The sequence below is a fragment of the Lepisma saccharinum genome, unplaced genomic scaffold, assembly GCF_977018435.1.
Source record: "Lepisma saccharinum unplaced genomic scaffold, izLepSacc3.1 HAP1_SCAFFOLD_232, whole genome shotgun sequence".
In the NCBI taxonomy this organism is placed as follows: Eukaryota; Metazoa; Arthropoda; class Insecta; order Zygentoma; family Lepismatidae; genus Lepisma; species Lepisma saccharinum.
In genome coordinates, this window is record NW_028143009.1 from 108,615 (window position 1) to 129,838 (window position 21,224).

Consider the following 21,224-nt stretch of genomic DNA (forward strand, 5'->3'; position numbering starts at 1 on the left):
CAGTGGTTCGGATCCCATTTTAACCGGAGGTCCAGTCCCGATATGCCTTCCTGTGCATAAAGTGGACTTAAAACAACAAATCAATCAATCAACAAACATGACGTCGTTAACAGCTTCGTTATAAATTACTGTTCATACGCGTAGTTTTAAAACTAGACCATTAAATTTATCTTAATTTGGTTAAGTATGTAATGCCGTTAAGGTTTAACAACCGTCATGGTAATTTATACTGCAGTAGGATGGCAACTAATATAACATGGATGAATGGATTGTTTTCCAGTACTACAGGGTGTTCATAAAGTCTGGAACCAATGTCGTACGCTATTGCAGGGAAGGAATGTTTGGAATGGACACCACGGTCACCAGATCTCAAGCTAATTGTATTTGCAATGTAGCACTGGGACAGGATAACCACCGCAATGGTTGCTCTGTAGACTCACATTTTGAAGAGATTTAAGGAAACATGTTGAAACATGTTCAGACTGATGGTAGACATGTGGAACACGTTTGGCATAAGGGAGACATGCTGTTCATCACTGGCTGCAGATTTCATACAAGTCCCCTTCTATAAATGCAATGAACAAACCACATTAACTAACTAACTAACTCCCTAGCCTTCTTAAACCCGAAGGTTCATGGCTGTAGCAACACAGGCCTTCCATCTGTCCCTATCTTGAGCAAGTTCTATATACTCTTTTCCATCCCTACCGATTTCCCTTAGGTCCATCTCAACGTTGTCCCTCCATCTTCGTCTTGGCCTTCCTACAGGTCTCTTACCATCAGGTTTCCCAACAAGAATCCTGTAAACTCCTCTTTCCTCTCCCATTCGTGCCACATGGCCTGCCCACCTAAGTCTTCTTGATTTAATCATTCTAATAATATCTGGACATGAATACAAATTATGTAGTTCTAAATTATGTAACCTTCTCCACTCACCTGTCTCCTCATCCCTTTTATGTCCAAATATTTTCCTAAGGATCTTATTTTCAAATACTCTCAATTTATGTTCCTCTTTCAATGTAAGGGACCAAGTTTCACATCCATATAATACTACAGGCAAAATTACTGTTTTGTATATTTTAACTTTTAGTTTCTTAGATATTAAACGACAAGACAAAAGTTTATGAAGAGAGAAGTAACATGCATTTCCTGAATTAAGCCTACTTTTTATTTCCTCTTTAATATAATTTTCATTTGTTAATATTACTCCTAAGTATTTGAATTTGGGAACTGGTTCAAACGAGTTGTTATCAATAATTAGATTTTGATTATTACCTAACACTTGGTTTCGGCCTGTAAGCATATATTTAGTTTTCTCTTTGTTAACTTCCAAACCTATCTCCTTAGCAGTTTTGAAAAATAATTTAGCATTATTCTTAATTGTATTCACATCATCCCCCAGTAAGTCTACATCATCTGCATATGCTAACAACTGAGTCACACCATTTAATTTTAGTCCTTCTTTAGTTTCTTTTACCTTCCTAACAGCATATTCTAAGGCAAAATTAAAGAGCAATGGAGATAATGCATCTCCTTGTTTTAACCCATCATGAATTGTAAATTTGTCAGACATATTAATACCCACACGAATTTTACTTTCTGTTTCACTGGTGCATATTTTTATCATACTAACAAGCTTCTTAGGTATTCCAAACTCGACTAATATATTATATAATTTATCTCTTTTGACCGAATCATATGCTTTTTTGAAATCAATGAATAGCTGATGGACATTTTGATTATATTCAGACTTTTTTTCAAATGTCTGTCTGATGTGAAAAATTTGATCTGTAGTTGATCTGTTACGTTTACATCCACATTGATAATCACCTATAATTTCATTAGCATATGAGGTTAGTCTTGTTAAAAGAATGTTAGATAATATTTTATATGTTGTAGAGAGTAGAGAAATTCCACGGTAATTATTGCAGTTCATTTTATCACCATTCTTAAACACAGGAACAATTATGGATTCTTTCCACTGTTGAGGGATTTCTTCTTTATTCCATATTAAACAAATTAATTTATGAATTTGACATATTAATGAATTTCCACCATATTAATTCAGCTGGTATTAAATCAATGCCAGGTGCTTTGTTATTCTTTAGCATCTTTAACTTCAGTCAAGTTAGGTTCTGGAACTAAAGGTTCTGCTGTGTGGACTTCATTTACTTCTGATTTATCTCCTACATGGACATTTAAAAGGTCATTAAAGTAGTTCTTCCATCTATTTAGAATATCGCTTGGGTCAGCTAGAAAATCACCATCTTTATCTTTTATCAAGTTTACTTTAGGTTGCCACCCCTTTCTAAACTCATTTACACCTTTATATAAATCTCTGATATTTTTATTTTTGCTGTTTGTTTCAATTTCGTTAATTTTGCTTTTCAAGTAATCTCTTTTTTTACTTCTAAACGTGCGGTTAACTTCTCGCTTTATTCTATTATAATTGTTTAGATTTGTATCATGAGTTATTTAACCACCTAAGTCTAGCCTGATTTCTTATTTCTATTAGATTATGACATTCATTATCAAACCATGGCTTACTTTTTCTCGGTTTATGGTATCCTATACTTTCTTTAGCTGCTGATTCTATTGCATTACGTATGTGCTCCCAATTCTTATTTACGTCTGTTTCATTTATATTTTCATCATAATTTGAATCCTGCAAAACATCAAATCTATTTGACAGTTTAATTTGGTAATCTTTCTTAATTCTTTCATCAGTAAACTTTCCTGTATCAAATTTTAGAACTTTTAGATTTTGTTGCTTATGATTTATCACTGAGAGTCTTTCTCTTAATTTAGCAATTACTAAATAATGGTCACTGGCACAGTCAGCACCTCTATGTGTACGAACGTCAATTATACTAGTATGCCTTCTCTTATCAATGAGAATATGATCTATCTGATTATGAGTTTTACCATCTGGAGAAGACCAGGTATATTTATGGATATCTTTATGTTTAAAAGTGGTACTTTTCACAATTAAATTCTTTGAGGTTGCAAAAGTAATCAATCTTATACCATTATCATTACTTAATTCATGACCCTTTCTTTACCAATCGCGGGTTTAAATGTCTCTTCTTTGCCAATCTGTGCAATACAGTCACCTAAGAGAATTTTCATATCATACTGAGAAAATTTATCAAAGACCTGTTCTAACTCTGTATAAAAATCATCTTTAGTATTATCATCTTTATCTTCCGTTGGTGCATGTATGTTTATTAAAATAATTTTACACCACCTACCCTGTAAAACTGCATATGATATCCTATCATTTATAAATTCTACTGTTTTAAGAGCCGAGATAATTCTATTATTTATGAAAAAGTCTGTTCCAAAATTATGATTTTCAGTACCACCATAGAAAAAAGTATAATTTTTAGTTATACAATTCCCTTCTCCTGGCCACCTAACTTCCTGGACAGATACTACATGTAATTTATACTTAACTATTTCATTAACTGTACACTGAAATGCCCCAGGCCGGTAAAGGTTCAGAACATTCCAGGTGCCTAATTTAATGTATATCTTATCTTTAGTCCATGGACCTCCCAAAGTAGTCCCCACCCGGAGATCCGAACGGGGGACTATTTTTATCTCCGGAATATTTTACCTTGGGAACATCCATGGCCTTATATTGCTGTTTCTTGACATTTTTTTTTTACAGTGCAGAGTTGTCAGCTCTACGCCTAACCCCCAATATGAATGGAGGAACTACTACACAAGACAAACACAAACACATTAGACAGCACAATTACTACACAAGACGAACACAAACACATTAGACAGAACAAACACATTAAGATGAATTATAATTATTCTCTTTGATAGTATTGTTAACTCTTTCGTGAATTTTAATATATAATTTTAGGGCCTCCTAGTGTTGCCCACGGGACAAGACGGGACAGGCTTTTAAATATTCGAGACGAGACAAGATTGATCATGTGTCCCGAGACAAACGAATATTTTCGAGACGAGACAGCATTTCACAGCATTTCCACGAGACGAGACAGGCCAAAGTCTCGTCCCGTGGGCAACACTAGGGCCTCCCCGATGGCGCAGTGGTAGCGTCGTCGCCTTATAATCAAGGGGTCCCGGGTTCGATACCCGGTGAAGACTCATGGCACAGTGGTTCGGATCCCACTTTAAACCGTAGGTCCAGTCCCGATTAGCCTTACTGTGCATAAAGTGGACTTAAAACACCAATTCAATATATAATTTTACTTTACAAGAACATACGCCTGGCGTAGAAGAAATCACAGATTTTATTGCATTTATTACATATCTTTATACAAAAGGTTTATTATTGCAATTGGACGCATGAGTAACAAAGTAACCACAAACTTGCGTTACAATTTGAATGCTTTGTGCTGTATTAAAATCTAGAAGTGATGCTGAAGGAACTCTCTTTATCTTCTAGTCTTATTGCCTAGGTCCGTGTATACTTGCACAATGGTATTAAGCAGATACTGCTTCTGAAATATGGATAAAAAGAAAAGAACATTATTTCGTAAGCGTTAGCGGCGGCTATTCAGATGAAGTACATGCAGTGATACTTCATCACATATTAATGTACAATGTGTTTTTATTAAATTATCATGATCACGTATATTAGAATAAAAGAAACGTATTTCTGCATTGTAAGCACCAACGCCCTCGACAATAGCTTCTACCGTACTGATCCATCCGGAAGTGCAGAGCTCTAGCTGTGGAAGCGACATCTATGCACACGGCCGCGTCCGAACCGGCAGCAGATTTCGCCTAAAGCACAGTTCCATCCGGGGACTCATGCTATCTTCGTTGTCCGAATTGGCGGCAGGCTTGGAGTCGGAGGGAAGAGACGAACGGCGCGACAGATGCACGCTCAAACTCGCTGTGGCCCTTCGCTTGGCAGCCATATTGCAACTTCCGCTTTGCGGAGACAACATTTACTGAATACATGATGTAAAACTCAGTGATTCTTGAACATTTTATCGATAAAACTGAAAGTAGAAAAATTGAAAATGAAGAAACCATAAGTCACAATTTTAATATTAATAATAAATAGGTGGAAATCATTGAAACGTGTGGTTGGTGTCTGCCTTCTGCTTCCATCCTGTGCGCCTGCGCCCTAGAGCGCGGTGGGTGACGTTAGGGACGACACCTGGCGGGAAAAGTGACAACCATACTGCAAGGGGACATGTAGATTCGCACGAAATCGACGGCAGACGAAAGCAACGGGAGAGAACGGACGGAGCGCTTGCCAATCCGGACACGGCCAAAGGTAGCCGTGTTACGTTGGTATGCATGACAACCGTGACGTCACTGCTTGGGATGCGAGCTTTGTCATTACGCAGCTGCAGAGCTACGGGCAGACAAAGCAAGCTACTTCACTTGCCTTCGAGGAGTTGAACTGAGTGTGTGTCATATCCAATAATGAATAATGGTTGTTTTTGTTAGAAAACAAAATTTTCTCGTCGGAAAGACGAAGATAAGAACCGAGAATTCCTTCAATTCATGGAATTATGCGTGAATTATTGACTCCGGGAATCATGCGGCTTGATTTTTTTATCCAAATATTGCGGGTAGCAAGTTTTTCACAGTTTAGGTTTTATTTTTATCGATGAAAGAAAGGAATCAGAATTCTCTCAATTCCTTTGCTATGTTAGAGTCCATCCGTTGCAGAACAATCTATCTGACAGAAGAAAGATTATTGCAAGGTAAGATTTATTGAAGTTTGATTAAGTAAATTTTGCAATTAACAATTTTTCGTAGATTACTATATCCCATTACATTTGTGATTTGTGTTTGTGGATGTATTTCTAGTCTGAGTATGTGAAATGACAAATGTAAACTGCGCACCTTAAATTGAATATACATACCATTGAATTGAATTGGAATTTTCGGATAAATTGGATACATAAAGGCAGGCCATTTATATTGTTAATATATTTGTGTGTGGATGGTAAGAGGCGGCAATACGTAAGGTTGAAATAGATAAAACATCTGCTTTTACCCTTGAATTTGTGGAAAGTTCGCCTTGAAAACCTGGAATTATACCTTAATTTTATCAGTCCTAGAGTGAACGCCCTGAAGAAGGATTTTTTACACTTTTTCCTACTTGCCTTCACCTAACTTCAGAGACACCAGACACCATTACACTCGTGTTAGGTTATAGTCTTGAGAAGTAAATTTTCTTCCATCGAATAGTGTTTTCCATAACGTTTTGATAAAAATTAGTATTATTGGAATACAATAGTCAAAATTAATAGAAATATTGAAAGGTATGCTGTGAATTTGTTATTCCAGTATTTTTTCCACAAACAATTCTCCAACACTCGTGTTTTGTTTTTCAAAATTTGAGCCCCGTTGGAAAAAACCTGGGTGAACCCTGCTTAATTTGCAATTTATTTCATGTTTAAGTCCACTTTATGCACAGATAAGCTAATTGGGACTCGTCGTACAGTTTAAAGTGGGATCCAAACCACTGTGCCATGTGTATCTAAGGGGAATCGAACCATGGACCCCTTGATTAAAAGCTGACCACGTTTCCACTACGCCATCGTGGCAACCCTCCATAAGTGCAACATTAGTGTAATAAATAAATAATAACAGTAAGTGTCACTGCTTGTAAGCTTAAATTAATGCATAAATAATATCGTTTTCCCTCTATGACACACCCATAGCACCCCTGATAGTAAAGTTCGCACCCCAAAAGCACCCGTAGGTTCCTGATACTAGATCCAAATCCAAAATTACACTGCCACTACCAGGCAAGAAACTTAAGTAAGTAAATTGTATCCGCTACGAGAAAAACTAGAAATGTTCTGGATGTTTCAGAAAGATTTGCATGTAAACTTACCCCTATAAAATTGTCTGATCCGCAGAAGAGGTAATAGTTTGCTCTGTCACACTTATCCTTCAGGACACCTGTGAATAAATACATGCTGAAGTTAAATATACTATAGTTCTATACATAAGCAAGTAATGACATTCTTAATTTTACCTTTGAATCTACATCAGGGATGGCCAAATACGAGGTTTACGTAGATATTGTCAGTGGCTCCTGAAGGGTTTGTTGCACAAAGCCTGTGCGGCAGGAGATTTTCCAGTGGCTCGTGAAAATTGTTGGCTACATGCAGAAGGTGATCGCGAAGATACTTTCCGCGGAGATATTTCCAGTCAATCGTGAATTGTTCGCGCCACACTGCAGGTTCTCGTGAAGATATTTTTGGTGCCTCGCGAGTGGTTGACCGCACACTGCAGGTGCTGGCGGAGATATTTCCAGTGGCTCGTGAATGGTTGGCTGTATACTGCAGGTGCTTGCGAAGATATTGCCAGTGTCTCGTGAATGGTTGGCTAGACACTGCAAGCTGTCGTGAAGATATTTCCAGTGGCATGTGAATTTGTGGCTATTATTCGACCTCAGGTGTGCTACGCCCCTTGGGGGTGCGTACTTAAATGTTATTTACCACGGCTACAGACATCTTAATCTCAGGGAGATAGGTTCTTTATTCGAAAATTCCAAAGAAAGCGTTTTATAGCCAAGAGGATATATTAAAATGCGGATCTATATTCTGATAATCAATCCAAAATACAGAGAAAAATATATATATATATATATATATATGTATAATCGAAAAGGCTTCTTCTCCTTTGGTTATCAAAAAGGCTTCTTCTTCTTTGATTATCGAAAAGGCTTCTTCTTCTTTGACTATCAACAAGGCTTCTTCTTCTTTGATTATCATAAGGCTTCTTTTATTATCAAAAGGCTTCTTCTTCTTTTAATATGGAAAAGGCTTCTTCTTCTTTTATTATCAAAAAGGCTTCTTCTTCTTTTAATATGTTATCTTTCTTTTTAAAGCGTAATCTTATTTATGCGCTCGCTTTCTCCGCTTCTTTGGCAAACAATACAAGCTATACTTGTAGAAAGAGTAGGGTCGACTAAACTGACAATAGCACCACCTCCTATTTAACGACCAAAGGGAAATAACCAGGATCGCTAATAACAAGCGCTACCAATGGCCCAGTGCGACTAATAAAGAGCGCAACCGTAAAGTGCTTCGGGGCGTCTGATTTGACAACAGCGCCACCGGGGACAAGCAACCAAAACATGGCGACGTTCTCCTCGCCAGAGAATCAAAAAGAGATAGATTTCTGAATTCGTTCGATTACTTAATAACTTTCCTAAACGTTTCATATGCAGCCATATTCTTAATTATTTTAATTTACTATATACAACATTCTATTTATTTCTTTTATAGTATTTGAACTCTTCTTTTATATATTTCTCAACTTACTATAATATATATAATCCCTCTTCTCCGCTCCAAGTTTTTTTATAATTTCCTTTGCTCCTCTTTATATAGCGTGCTGCCATCTCTCGTCGATTCCGAGAAACCATTCCTCCTTGCAACTTTCATTGTGTCATCGAAACTGGCACGTGACAGGTGACGCGTCTAGCAAGAATGGACGAATACAAACACAAAATTGAAAGTAGATAAGAAACGCGCATAATCAGTATTTTACTTGTATACAGTTGGGTTGTTTATTATCGCTCAATTTGTGTGCATTATTTCTGATCCCTCTTACAACTCGTAACAAACCCTCTCGAAGTGGGATATTTTCGCATTACACCTAACGCTGTCACTCTTACATATTTTGTCAATAGACATTTAAGTCATGCGCACTTGAGTCAATGGTCGCGTCTAACTGCACTTGCGTGCTATCGTGGAAAGCTGAGAAAGGATCCTTATGCAACGGTCATATCTGTCTCAAGTACTGTTATCAGTGGACCAAAATTTACCTTTCTAGATCTGGTAGGTTTTTCTGCCCTGATAGAACCACTAAATAATAGCTCAAGATTAAATACGCGTTCGATAAAGGATCCGTTAGAGTAATTTGTCTACATCTGATAAACTAGAGATATTTTGTAATGCTCTGTCCGTCTGTTTATAAATAAATCTGAATGGATTCAATGTTAGAATCTTTTTAAGTAAGAAATTATCATAAAATATTCAATCCACCCTTTGTAAACCTCCATATATTTTCAGATGTAGGAAGCTGCTCCATCTATGGGTGAGTTTGGTGATTTTCGTTCTGAACAATGTATCTTCTATGAAATTCTATTGGTAATTCCAATGTCAGCTGTTTGAAGTTTGTTTTAAGTCCTCTTTATGCTCAAGCTAATCGGAACTTGATCTACTGTGATATCCGAACCACTATGTGCTTCCACAGGGGATTTAATCCTAGGCCCCTTGATTACAAGGCAATAACCTTACCACTACGCAATTGGAGAGACAAGCCAATGTTAGCTGCGTAGGAATCCTGAAGGTATGAATTCTGTGCATGTGGCAAAGCCATGCAACTCAAGGTAGTCGGTATAGCGAAGTTGTGGAATCTACATTACGAGTTCTAGAGGTATGATTAATATATCCATGGGCGAAACAACATCGAAATGAACGCACAGGAAGCATGTTTCTCGCAAGTCACGTGATTTTGTTTACATCAACTTCGTCCTTGCGGTTGACGGAGAATAGTATGAGTGAACCCAACAGTCAAGTGCTGTTATTGACTTACGTGCTCGCTTCCAGCATAGCTCGTACTGCGTGTATCCCTTTGTAAACTTTTCAAACAGCTTCACGGATTTGGACTCTGATGAAACGATGTCCAAAAGCCCTTCCGTGGGAAATCCATCTCCATCCAACTGCGAGACAATTAAAAGAGAAATTAATAAACGTATAAATAACTAAACTATGAGAGATTGGCTTAACGGCATAGCCATGAAATTATGGGGATGGCAGAAGTTCGCGCTGTTGCCACGTCGGAGCAGAACGCCTTTTTGATCCATGTGATACAAACTGACAGTATTCGCTAGAAAGGTCAGGGATGACACAAAAATACCCCGGAGAGAGGCCGGTCTGTCGCACGAACTAGGCAACGCAGCCCGGTTGACGTTGCCACACAGTGCGCGGGAACCAGCGAGTTTTGTTCCGCTCTCGCTTTGCTTTCCCATATGTGGCACCAGCGCAATTCTGCCCAGCCGCCTATTTTCATGGCCGTGCGTTTAGGTTTAAATCCATAGGCGTGACGAGCAGTGAGAGTCTCACTTGTGGAGGCTTCACATGACCATTCCAGCAGCAAAGATTGTCTGTAATGGTCAACATTCTGCAGTGCCTTACTGGTTGGATAGAGTTACATTTTTTCTTGTCCCTTTCACCGTACCATGGGAAGTGTGGAAGTTGGGTTCCTCATATTCTCGTTCCTCGCCATAGTGCTGTGGTTATCATAATTCTTAGGGGCTTCCTCGGAAGAAATAGTGAAGCTAGGAAGACGAAGGGGGAAAGATAGAAAAACGAGCGAGCGAGAGAGTAAAAGAAATAAGGAAGTCTGAAAGGGAGAGAAGAAGAGAGAAAGAAAAAAAACTAACTTTAATGAGAATAGAGAGAGAGAGAGAGAAAGCGCAATTAATGAGAAAAGAGAAATTTAGCAGAAAAAAGAGAGAGAGAAGGTAGAGGAGTAGTGTGAAACGCCATCCCTTGCCCGGGAAAACAAATGCTAACACTACCTAGATAGGGGCGGCAAAATCTCCCTCGGACAAGTGAAATAGCGTTACGGTCCAGGTTAAGTTAGTGTGTAGGAACCGGTGACCAACAGTGCATAGTGATTAGCCATATCGAATAGAAAACAAAAACATTTATACTTTCAAATTACCACCTCTTTACCTGTAGCCGGGAAGCGGCTAGCTGCATACCTGAAAATCACGGGTAGCGACAAGCGTACGAAATGATATAGCCCAAAATTAACATGAAAATAAAAAGTATATTCTATTCATAACCTACAAAAATCAATTTACTACATCTCCCTCTCTTTCACTCTCACTTTCACTCACAGAATCAATCCTTTCGGGGTCATCAACACAAAAAATGATACATGACATGTACAGGTTTTATGACAATAAGCCCTGATTATTGCGTTCGCTTTTAATTTTACCTTAATTTTTGTCTCATCAGGTCATTTGTGAATTTTTGCTCCAGTGCTACATCAACTCATTAGCCAGCCCTTACTTAAGTTCACCTTTAAAAACTAGGTCGGTGCGGTGACAATACATTATTTGTCCGGCGTAAACAAAGGCGTCTCAACAGCAATTACGCTCACGTGGGCGGACGTTTTCCTTTTACATGACCTAACGTGGTTTTAAACATAACAATAACCTCCGTTGAGTGACGCGAACATATACTCTCTAGCAGGCGGGACTTAAACACTTCGCCGCGACGAGCAATTCATATTACCAGGCAAATATTTTAACAAATAATCACATACGCGACCTGACGTAGCTAGCAGCGACACAGAGCTGACACATAAAAATGAACAAACCTCAAATAGATTAAACAATTAAGCGGGCGGCGCTTTACTCTATTAGTACGCACTTTAAACAAATACAAAAGGAGCACAAACAACAACGAATTTAAGATCATTAAAAATAAATCACAAGAAATAAGTAAAATTGACCTGAGACAAATAAATTACAAATGATAAGCGCAACGGGAGTTCGGTATGAAGTTCGAGTTGAGTGGGCGTTTTCAAAATGTTGACGAATTTCTAGGGCGTTCTCTAAATATCAATCGAGCCGGTACGTGTTGACATTCATACAGATGAATACATTACCAACTCTCAGGTTTCTCGGTGCATCCTGGCGTCTTCATGGGCGATTGAAATCACTTAATAGTCACACGAAAGGTTTTCCTATTCTTCCTCGGCGTCTCTTCCTCTCGGGATCGGTGGACATCTCCGCGGTGAGGCGCGATTCGGACGTCGCATCTGGGCGGTCGTTCTTGGCTCGTCCGCGTCTTCTCCATCACCGTCGGACGATCTCACGCGTCGGGACGTCAACATGGCAGCATTCGACATCTCTCTCTCTCTCTCTGTGGCGGCTGGTATGCATCGTCGGCGCGTCGGGACGTCAACAGGGCAGCGTTCGACATCTCTCTCTCTCTGCGTGGCGGCTGGTAGGCATCAGGCGGCGTAGCTCGTCGTTTCTTGGCATGTTGTAGGCATGGGTATTAGTCTTGTCTGACATCGGGCGAATCGAGGGTAACGCCCTCATCTCTCTTCTTCCTCTAGCCCGCCATAATTCTCGATGTTCCTCGTTTCACAAAAACTATAAACGGCTTAAGGTTATCACGGAAACACAGTCTCGCTTCAACTTCCTCCAGCGGTTGAGGTAAGCGCACTCGTGTAGACTTACTGCTTATCACACACTGATGTTCGCGAAGCACAACAAAGTCCACTGTATACGGAGAGGTAACACGGAGGTGCTCTCGCTACAAGAATCGCGGCAAAACTGTTTACGGAGCGGTAGCACGGAGGTGCTCTCGCTACAAGGATCGCGGTAAGACTGTATGTCGAAAAACCATGTCCTTCGTTTTATTTGGATTTCGAAAAAGGACGCTCGGCGCTCGTTGAAGGGACGCTTCCGGAGAGGTCATTCCACTTCGCTCTATTGTCTCCCAACCCGGACGGGTCGTGCTCGAAGTTTGGTTTCTACGGATTAAGCTTCCGCCTTGCTGTCGCCCATAGCTCAACTGCAATCAGTGCTCACAAACTGATGAATTACAACCAATTTGATCTGGCATCCGTAATTGTTGCTTGATCGCGACGAAACTCCACACATCCGTCCTTGCACACATGCTGCTGCGATGGTAAAAGTTTCACTTAAATCTGACCGCTGGAAACCGAGATATTTAAATGGTTGTCATTACGGTCGAATTTCCTAAGCTTTAGACGCATAACGTGACCTTTCAGGTGCTCGCCCTTAAGACACGCGAACGTCTCCTTCCTCCCGTCGGCTTGGCAAATCAAATATATATTCTTACAAATTAAAACACTCAACAATTTGATTCAAAACCTTATTTCACCTCTATGGGTTTGAATAATAATAATAATGATAACGACAATAAACCTGACTGTCACAACCGGAAGATCGATACAGAGAAAGAATAAAAAGAAACTGACAGAAAATGGGAGGAAAACCTAGGAAAAAGAAACGGTCAAGAAGAGAGAAACTAAATACGAAGGAATAGGCACTAAAACACTGAGAAAATGTCAAAAGGTAGGAAGAAGATACAAGGAAAGAAAAAGACAAAAGACAGTTTGACACACACTCAATTATCACATAAGTCAATAATACGAAAGTCACATATAAAATAATAAACTCAAATACATCTGAGAATTTAATATTTTGGTTTAACTGTATATGAACGTCCCCACTTGTAATCGTATTTTAATAAATTAAAATACAACTTGAAGTTTTTGGTTATCGTACTCTGTCTCGCGATTGAGTTAACATTTTAAGCTATATTCCTTTTCCGGAATGTCTGGAGTAGCAACGCGCAGAGGCGAAAGCTTGTGGGCGGGGCCAGACTATGCTGCGCTCTCCTGAATCCAGAATTCCCACAGAACTACTGGACCGCGAATGACCAGTGGAGTCTCCCCCTCCCGCGCGACCCTTCTCCTCCGCGCGTTCATTGGACGAGGCACACACCGCAACATGCGCGCAGAACGCGTTCGCGTTCTCTTACTTCAGACATTCCGGAAAAGGAATATATGTCGCCATCTCTTTGTGAGGATATCCTAATATAAAGTGTCACTTACCACTCCGGTTTTCTCCAGGACACAAGCAGGGTAACACTACAAAGAAGAAGAGAATGTAAAGCATTAATTCCGTATACTCTGATTTATTTTTAATTCACAGAATGGCTGATTAGGGACAAGAAGGAAAAGCGTCTTTTAGTAACCATGCCTGGGACTATTATTGAAACTCGAGTCACAACAAGATTTTACATGTTTCTGGTTCATTCCAAACATATTCTTGGGAAAGGAGTGTAAGGGCTTTTCCGGACACGCCAAAAAGTCAACCTTCCTTCCACGTAGTACAGGGCGGCTTAAGGACAGGCGACGGCCCCGGGTGCCCTCCTTGAGTAGCGCCAAAACCTTAATTTTGATTACATATAAGAGTGGCTATTTGTTTTAAAAAGAGTTGGGTACTATTATAGTATGGGGGAGACACCTATAAATCATATATTTCGCAGTTTTATACATTGCTAACGTACTATTTTGGAATGCGGAACATTTCCTAAGGTGAAATAATGCATTTGTTACTAAGATAATGTATATTTCTTACATTTACGAGTACTTACTGTTACTTGTTATTTCGATTCTGTAACACATTATGGCGGGCGATAGCGTACTGGTTCAGGGCGCGTTGTGCGAGTGTTTTGTCGATTTATGCAGTGTTGCAATCTCGTTCACCGGAAAATACCTACTTTCGTGCCCGGATTTGAAATTATGCTAATACCTCGCAAACCATTGACGTTAGCCTCACAAACCATTGATGTTAGACCCACAAACAATTGACGTTAGCCCCACAAACCATTCACGTTATCCCCAAAAACCATTCACGTTAGCCCAAAAAAACATTCAGGTTAGCCCCAAAAACCATTCACGTTAGCCTCAAAAACCATTTTCCTTAAGGTTAGGTTAGGTTAAGTTAGGTTAGGCAATCATAGTTAAATAAAAAAAAAGTACTCGACACGTCATGTTCTAGTGAAAACACGGCGAGTTTGAAACACTGACTATGGGGTTACGTCATCTTAACACACGGAACATTGTGCTCTCGTGCAGAAAACAAATGGCAGCAGCAGAAACAGCGTGTCGGACAGAGATTTTCGCAGAAAACAACATGTATTCGGATTAAAATGGATCAAAACTACATTCACGAACTTCCACAACGCTACAGAAAATGATTTCCGTAAGTACTTTCTCCTGTAAATTTGAAGAAATCCTTCTCCCCTATACTATAATGTTACCAAGAGTTGTTACAATCCAGATATTTCATATTGGAAACAATATGAACAAAAGATGAACAGAAAGGAGTTTCGAATAGGAGGCATAGTTGGCAGCGCAATGTTAAAGAATATAAATAAATCGTTGGACTATAAGTATCAATGTTGTGAAAGTAAGATATAATAGGAAGATGTAGAAAAGACGAAGGCAACGCAAAAAATGTCGATAATAGATAGAAAGGAACATTTAAATATTTTTTGTTATTCAACAAGTTCTAGCTTACAGCCAATTGTTAGGCACACATAAGAAAGTACTCAAGAAAGTAACAGTTTTTGGGTTGGAGAAGGATAGTTCTAAGTTCTTTGATATATTTATTGAATTTGAGTGTATTGAGATCTTTTTCACCCCGAAAGTACGCCTGAAGGACATTGGTGCATGCACAAGGGTCGTTCAAGGTTGACCAGGACTTTCGTGCGTAAAATATTAATGAATCAATGTAGCGCTGCATTACTAGGGCAGGACAGACCATGATTCCTTGCGAGTAACCATGATCCTTTGCGACACATTTGGCGCATGCGCAGTAGTGTAAACAAAGATGGCGGCAAGTAGTGTATCTGTTGCTGTGGAACAGCGGTGTATAATGAAATTTCTCGTGAAGGAGAAGGTGAAACCTGCTCAAATTTGGCGTAGACTGCAAGCACAGTATGGTGGACAAACACTGTCACGGGCAAGAGTGTACGAATGGTGTCATAAAAGTTCCCCTCCACCCAAGAAAAGCAAAGCGCTGCCGTCTGCCGGTAAGATTTTGGGAACAGTCTTCTGGAACATGAAAGGTGTTATCCATGTGGATTTTGTGGAGAAGGGTGCCACAATTAATGCCAAGTATTACTCAACACTGCTTCACGGTGCTGTACGTGGGGCTGTTCGGAAGAAAAGACCTGAAATGTTGACGAAACACGTCATTCTTCGCCATGACAATGCCAGGCCCCACACGGTCCATTTGACACAAACAACACTGGCCAGCGTGCACTTGAAGGTTTTACCACACAGTCCTTACAGTCCAGATTTATGCCTCAGTGAATTCCACTTGTTTGGGGCACTTAAAGAGCATTTGGGCGAGACGCACTTCCAGACAGATGAGGAACTCGAGAACGCTGTCCTGCAGTGGTTACGACATCAACCTACTTTTTTCTACGCCAAAGGCATCAAGGAACTTCCACAACTTCGCACATAATATATATCTATACATCAATTGGGCAGTATGTTTTTATAATAGTATAACATTTGTATAATGTAAAATCAAACAAATACAAACTATATCTTTAAGTGGACTAGTGTTGTAAAAGTACCATACAATCTAAACTTATCTTATAAAGTTATTTAATTCCTGAAATTCTGTAACTGAATATAATGTATATTCTAATAGCAATTTTTTTTATCTTACCTAAAGACCGTGCTTCTTTCAAATTGTTTGTAACTATTTGGTAACATATTGTATATCTGAATGGCTGTGTAAAAAGGTCCTGTTTGGTATGCATTTAGCCGAACTTTGGGAATGTGGAAGTTATTTTTTTGTCTGGTATTGTAATTGTGAGTGTGTATGTTCTTTGGATAGTACGATTTTGTTTCTTGTATGAAAGTAAGTGTTTCAAGTATGTTCAAACTTGGAAGGGTTAATATGCGATTGCTTTTAAAACGAGGTTTACATGTATCAGTTTTGTGTGCGTTTGCCAAAATACACAATGCTCTTTTTTGAATTTTATAAATCCTCTGAGATTGTCCCGAGTTCTCCCAAATTGGATACAATATCTCAGAATACTTTCGAAGTTTGAGAAATAGATATTTAGCATACCGTATTGAAACTGTTTTTTAGAGTTCTTAATTGGTAACATACGGTGTTTAATCTATTTAGACTATTTTTTTTCTTGCTTAAAACCGTAAATATGTAATACGGTCAAGGTTTTTATTGGGGGTGGAAAGTTAGGGATGGGAAAATGGAAAGTAGGGGCCCCAAAAATTCACTTCGCCCGATTGAAAATTTCATCTTGAGACGTTCGTAACGCAGTGCACCCTGGACTGCATTTTGCAGACTAGCGAGGCTCTGGCGTCTGAACGGCTAGTATATTCTCCGTGGGGCTGGTGTTGTGTGTTGTCATAATATGTGTTTGTGATTGTTCTTTCTTCGATATTATCTTATCATCCTTCATCATCATCTTCGCAATTAGTCAAAAGTGTCAGAAACGAGAAGTAAAATAAATCAATTCATTCATATTATTGGAAATAGTATCTCGTTTCTGACATTCCTGGGTTCGATCGCTGATGGGAGTACATTTTAGTGTCTCGATTCCATTCCCATTTAAAGGTGTAAGTCCAGTCCCGCTTAACCTAACGGACTTCCAGCTCCATTAAGGTCTTCTTCCGATAACATATTGGTTGACGCTATCACATTGTAATCAATTGGTTTCGGGTTCGATTCCATTTGGAGGGACGTTTCACAGCGATTCAGATTACACTTTAAACTGTAGGTTTAGTCCCGATCCACCCATCTGAGCATAAAACAAACCGTTTGAAATGTTGTCAACCACTTCGGAATGTCCTCTGTCCTTGTAGTATGCCCTTGAACTAACGCAATTATTGTAAGCTATCGAGTCTCTGGCGCCTGGACTAATAGCCAAATCATCCATCGTTGGATCATGTGTCGTCCTGTGGTGTGTCCAGATGTGTGAGGAATGATCCTTTACAGCCTCATGACATAATATAGCCTTAACAAGGAACTTATCACCATCAGATTGCTTCCAGACACACTTTCTCTTAACCCTGCAAACCTTTTAGAGTGTTGGTAATAAGTGGTTTGTCTCTGCTGCACCAATAACACGGAGGCGCAGAGTGGGGTGTGAAGGTAGCGTTTCTCACATTGTCCGCTTCGGTCAAAATGAAGGTGGTATCAGGGTTGACTCCAAAAATCAAAGGAACCTTTTATTGTAGGCTGGGTGAGCACCAGAGGCGTTTCAGGTAGGGACATTGTCAGTAGTGTCCACCTGATACCACGCACCCTAGGAATCAAACCCGGGTCCCTCACACGGCAACAACCGATATGATGTGATGACTGAAAGTTGCCACAGGATTTACTGAACATACACACACACATACATACATATAAAACATACATACATACATACGCCAGGGGTCCCGGCTTCGAATCCCGGCCTGAGCATGGATGTTTGTGAGTGACCGTTCATCAATTTAATCATATCACTCATCCCTATCTTCGCAAATTAGCCAAAAGTGGTACAAAAGCAAAGTAAAATAAAGCAAATCAATACAATACATACATACATACAATATATGTATTAATACAATATAAGCGAACGATTATCTGGCTTAGTGGTAACGTCGTCGCCTTGTAATGAAGATGTCCCATGTTCGATTCTCGTTGGAGGCACATAGTGGTTCGGATCCCACTTTAAACTGTAGATCCAGTCCCGATTGGCCTTATTGTGCATAATGTGGACTTAAAACACCAAACCAATCATCGAGCACCGAAATTTCAAGTTAAACCACGAGACAAGTACACTGACATAATCAAGGCAACTATAATAACAAATCTCGTCTGGCTAGACAGAACTGAGCTTGAAATTACCGGGGCGCTCTTTCTGATAGAAACGTCACGTAGTAGCTTTCAAGCTCATCAAGTGGTGTTTCTTGGTGTTTGTTTATGCTAAGTAGCAGAGAGTGCAAATACACTACATTTGTGTCCGACACTCAACTTACTTCAGCACCAGAGAATGCAAAATCTTTCATGGGTTCCTTAGAATTAGGCTTCTGTCTCATTCCGTTTGGAAAAGTTGCAAGCATCTTTCGCACATCCTCTGCAAGATAATTACCATTCAATTAAAGCATGATCTACACCTTGTGCTGCCAACAGAACATGTTTAAATAGTAAGTAGATTGTGATAGATGCTCTGTTTGTGGTAAATGATATTTGTTCCTTGTGAACGATTATGAGTTAATGACGTCAAAGGTTAGTTTTATTTACTTTTCAATTTTTACTGATCATGTTCTTCTATTCGTATTTTATTGCATATTGGCTTTCTTGTGTTGCTGTATTTTGACTTACATATGGCTCTCCCTGATTGACGTACGGAGGATTTTTTTTTTCGGGAATGGCTGGAATTTTAAAAGTGGCAGCTTCCTTCTAGAGGGCTGGATAAACAATGACATATTTCGTATATTCTGAGAGTTTCAGTTAAAATTGTACTGTAAGACAAGAATGATAATCGAGAATCATTTTAAAAGGAGTTTGCATTAACATCTTTCCATTTTGTCGAGTTCTTAACGGATTTTCATTTGAAATTGAAATTTTCAAGTTTCATTCAAAATTTTTATTTTTCTCAAACTTTCTGGAGGGGCTGTAGTCCCATCAGACTACGTACGCCAGTGAGTGCTCTACTGTCGTCGCCTTGTAATCAAGTGGTTTCGAGGTCTATACCCAGCGGAAGCAAATAATGTTTCAGGTCCCAATTTAAACTGTACGTTCAGTCCCGATTGTCCTTTTTGTGCCTAAAGTGAACTTAAACCAAAGTTCAAACTGTAATGCATAAATATTTGTTAAGCAGCATAATAATGAAATATGTAATGAACTTGTAATTTTTTCGGTTTTATAGTTGACTAGCTGTATCCTTGCGGGTGACCTTGGCTTCTCCTCACAAAATGAGAGATATAAATTTCTGTAGTTGCCACCAAGTCGCCTTTTGGTTGGTCGACAGCAAGGGCAGAATGCAAAGAGGATGACGGGCAGTGTTGGCATATGACATCACAGAAAATCACAGAGGACAAATGCAACACTGTAAGCGAATAAATAAAGAAGCTTATTACATATGCATTATTATGTTATAAACGAACGAATTAAATATTTTACACTGATCATACTACAATAAAAGGAAGGTAGTCATTGCTGCCACAACCGTTTTAAGGAATCCGATTGGCTGACGTGACGTCATTTGTGTGAGGTTAAGTTTGATAGAAGAAGAAGAAGAAACAGTGTTGTACAAATTCAAACCTAAAAGGAAATAGTACTCAATACGAGAAAGAATAAAAAAACGGTGAAACGAGAGAAAAGAAAAGGAACATTAAAAACTATTCTGTGATTAGATTAACACATGACTTGGCACCCTTGTTGATTACATATTCTGATCAAGACTTTGGAACAGTCGACATAATGTATAAAATCAAAGTCATAAACGTCAGTAATACAAAGGCGGCACATGTTTACTATTTAAAATAAATTGATCACTCGTCATTAATGAGGCACGTTCTACGGCTAAAAAAATGTAACTACGGCTTTTGCAGTAAAGCTTAATAAGGAACATAATTATAAGTTCATGGTTACAAGAGGATAAAGTAACGAACCAAGTTCATTAAACTTTGTTACCTTGCAAATACTGCTCAACACTGTCCTCCATAGAGTATAATGCATAACATAAATGTGTAGATCAGCTAATAAAAAATCTCTAAATTGTAAATACTGAATGGAATATTAGCAGTGAAGTAAACATGCTGCCATCTTTTTATAGTTTTCTTTAAAAAAAATTGACTAACGTATTATTAGGCAATCATGTCTTTGTTGGGTTACAAATGTATCCATAAAGATAAAAAAAAAAGGTAAAGTGTTCCTCTGTGCTTAGCACCACGCCATGAAGGCATGTATCCATACTTTTGTCTTTGATCTGACGGACGATATTTTATTATCAAGATCGTGTACATTATGGTTGACTTCTATGTATGTACAGTGGGAGCCATGAGTATTACGGTGCAAATTGTCCATGACTATTTTCATTAATTTTTCGGTACTACTTTACTATAGGGGTGACACCTATAAATCATTTATTTCGCACTTTTTTAAATTGCTGACGTACTATTCTGGAATGCGGAACATTTCTTTAGGTGAAATAATGAATTTCTAACGAAAATAATGTCTATTTCTTACATTTACGAGTACTTACTGTTACTCGTTATTTCGATTCCGTAACACACATTATGGTGAAAGCGTACTGGTTCTTCGCGCGTTGTGAGAGAGTTTTGTCGATTTATGCAGTGTTGCAACCTTGTTCACCGGAAAATACCTACTTTCATGCACGGATTTGAAATTATGCTAATACCTCGCAAACCATTGACATTAGCCCCACAAACCATTCACGTTAGCCCCACAAACCATTCACGTTAGCCCCACAAACCATTCACGTTATCCCCAAAAACCATTCACGTTAGCTCCACAAACCATTTTGCGTAAGGTTAGGTTAGGTTAGGTTAGGTTTGGCAAGCATAGTTAAAAAAAAATAAAAAATAATAATACTCGACACGTCATGTTATAGTGAAAACACGGCGAGTTTGAAACA

General features: G+C 39.0%; 1 protein-coding gene across 1 annotated transcript in view; it reads right to left on the reverse strand.

Annotated features, from left to right (window-relative positions):
• The window catches only part of LOC145982532 (uncharacterized), a 48,918-nt gene that overhangs the window by 20,597 nt on the left and 7,097 nt on the right, over positions 1–21,224 (reverse strand). Inside the window, exons 3-6 of the mRNA XM_083115981.1 lie at positions 18,601–18,698; positions 13,639–13,674; positions 9,565–9,691; positions 6,848–6,915 (exon numbers count right to left, since the gene is read on the reverse strand). Coding sequence (XP_082972107.1) covers positions 6,848–6,915; positions 9,565–9,691; positions 13,639–13,674; positions 18,601–18,698 — 329 coding nt within the window. The remainder of the gene's footprint in view (positions 1–6,847; positions 6,916–9,564; positions 9,692–13,638; positions 13,675–18,600; positions 18,699–21,224) is intronic.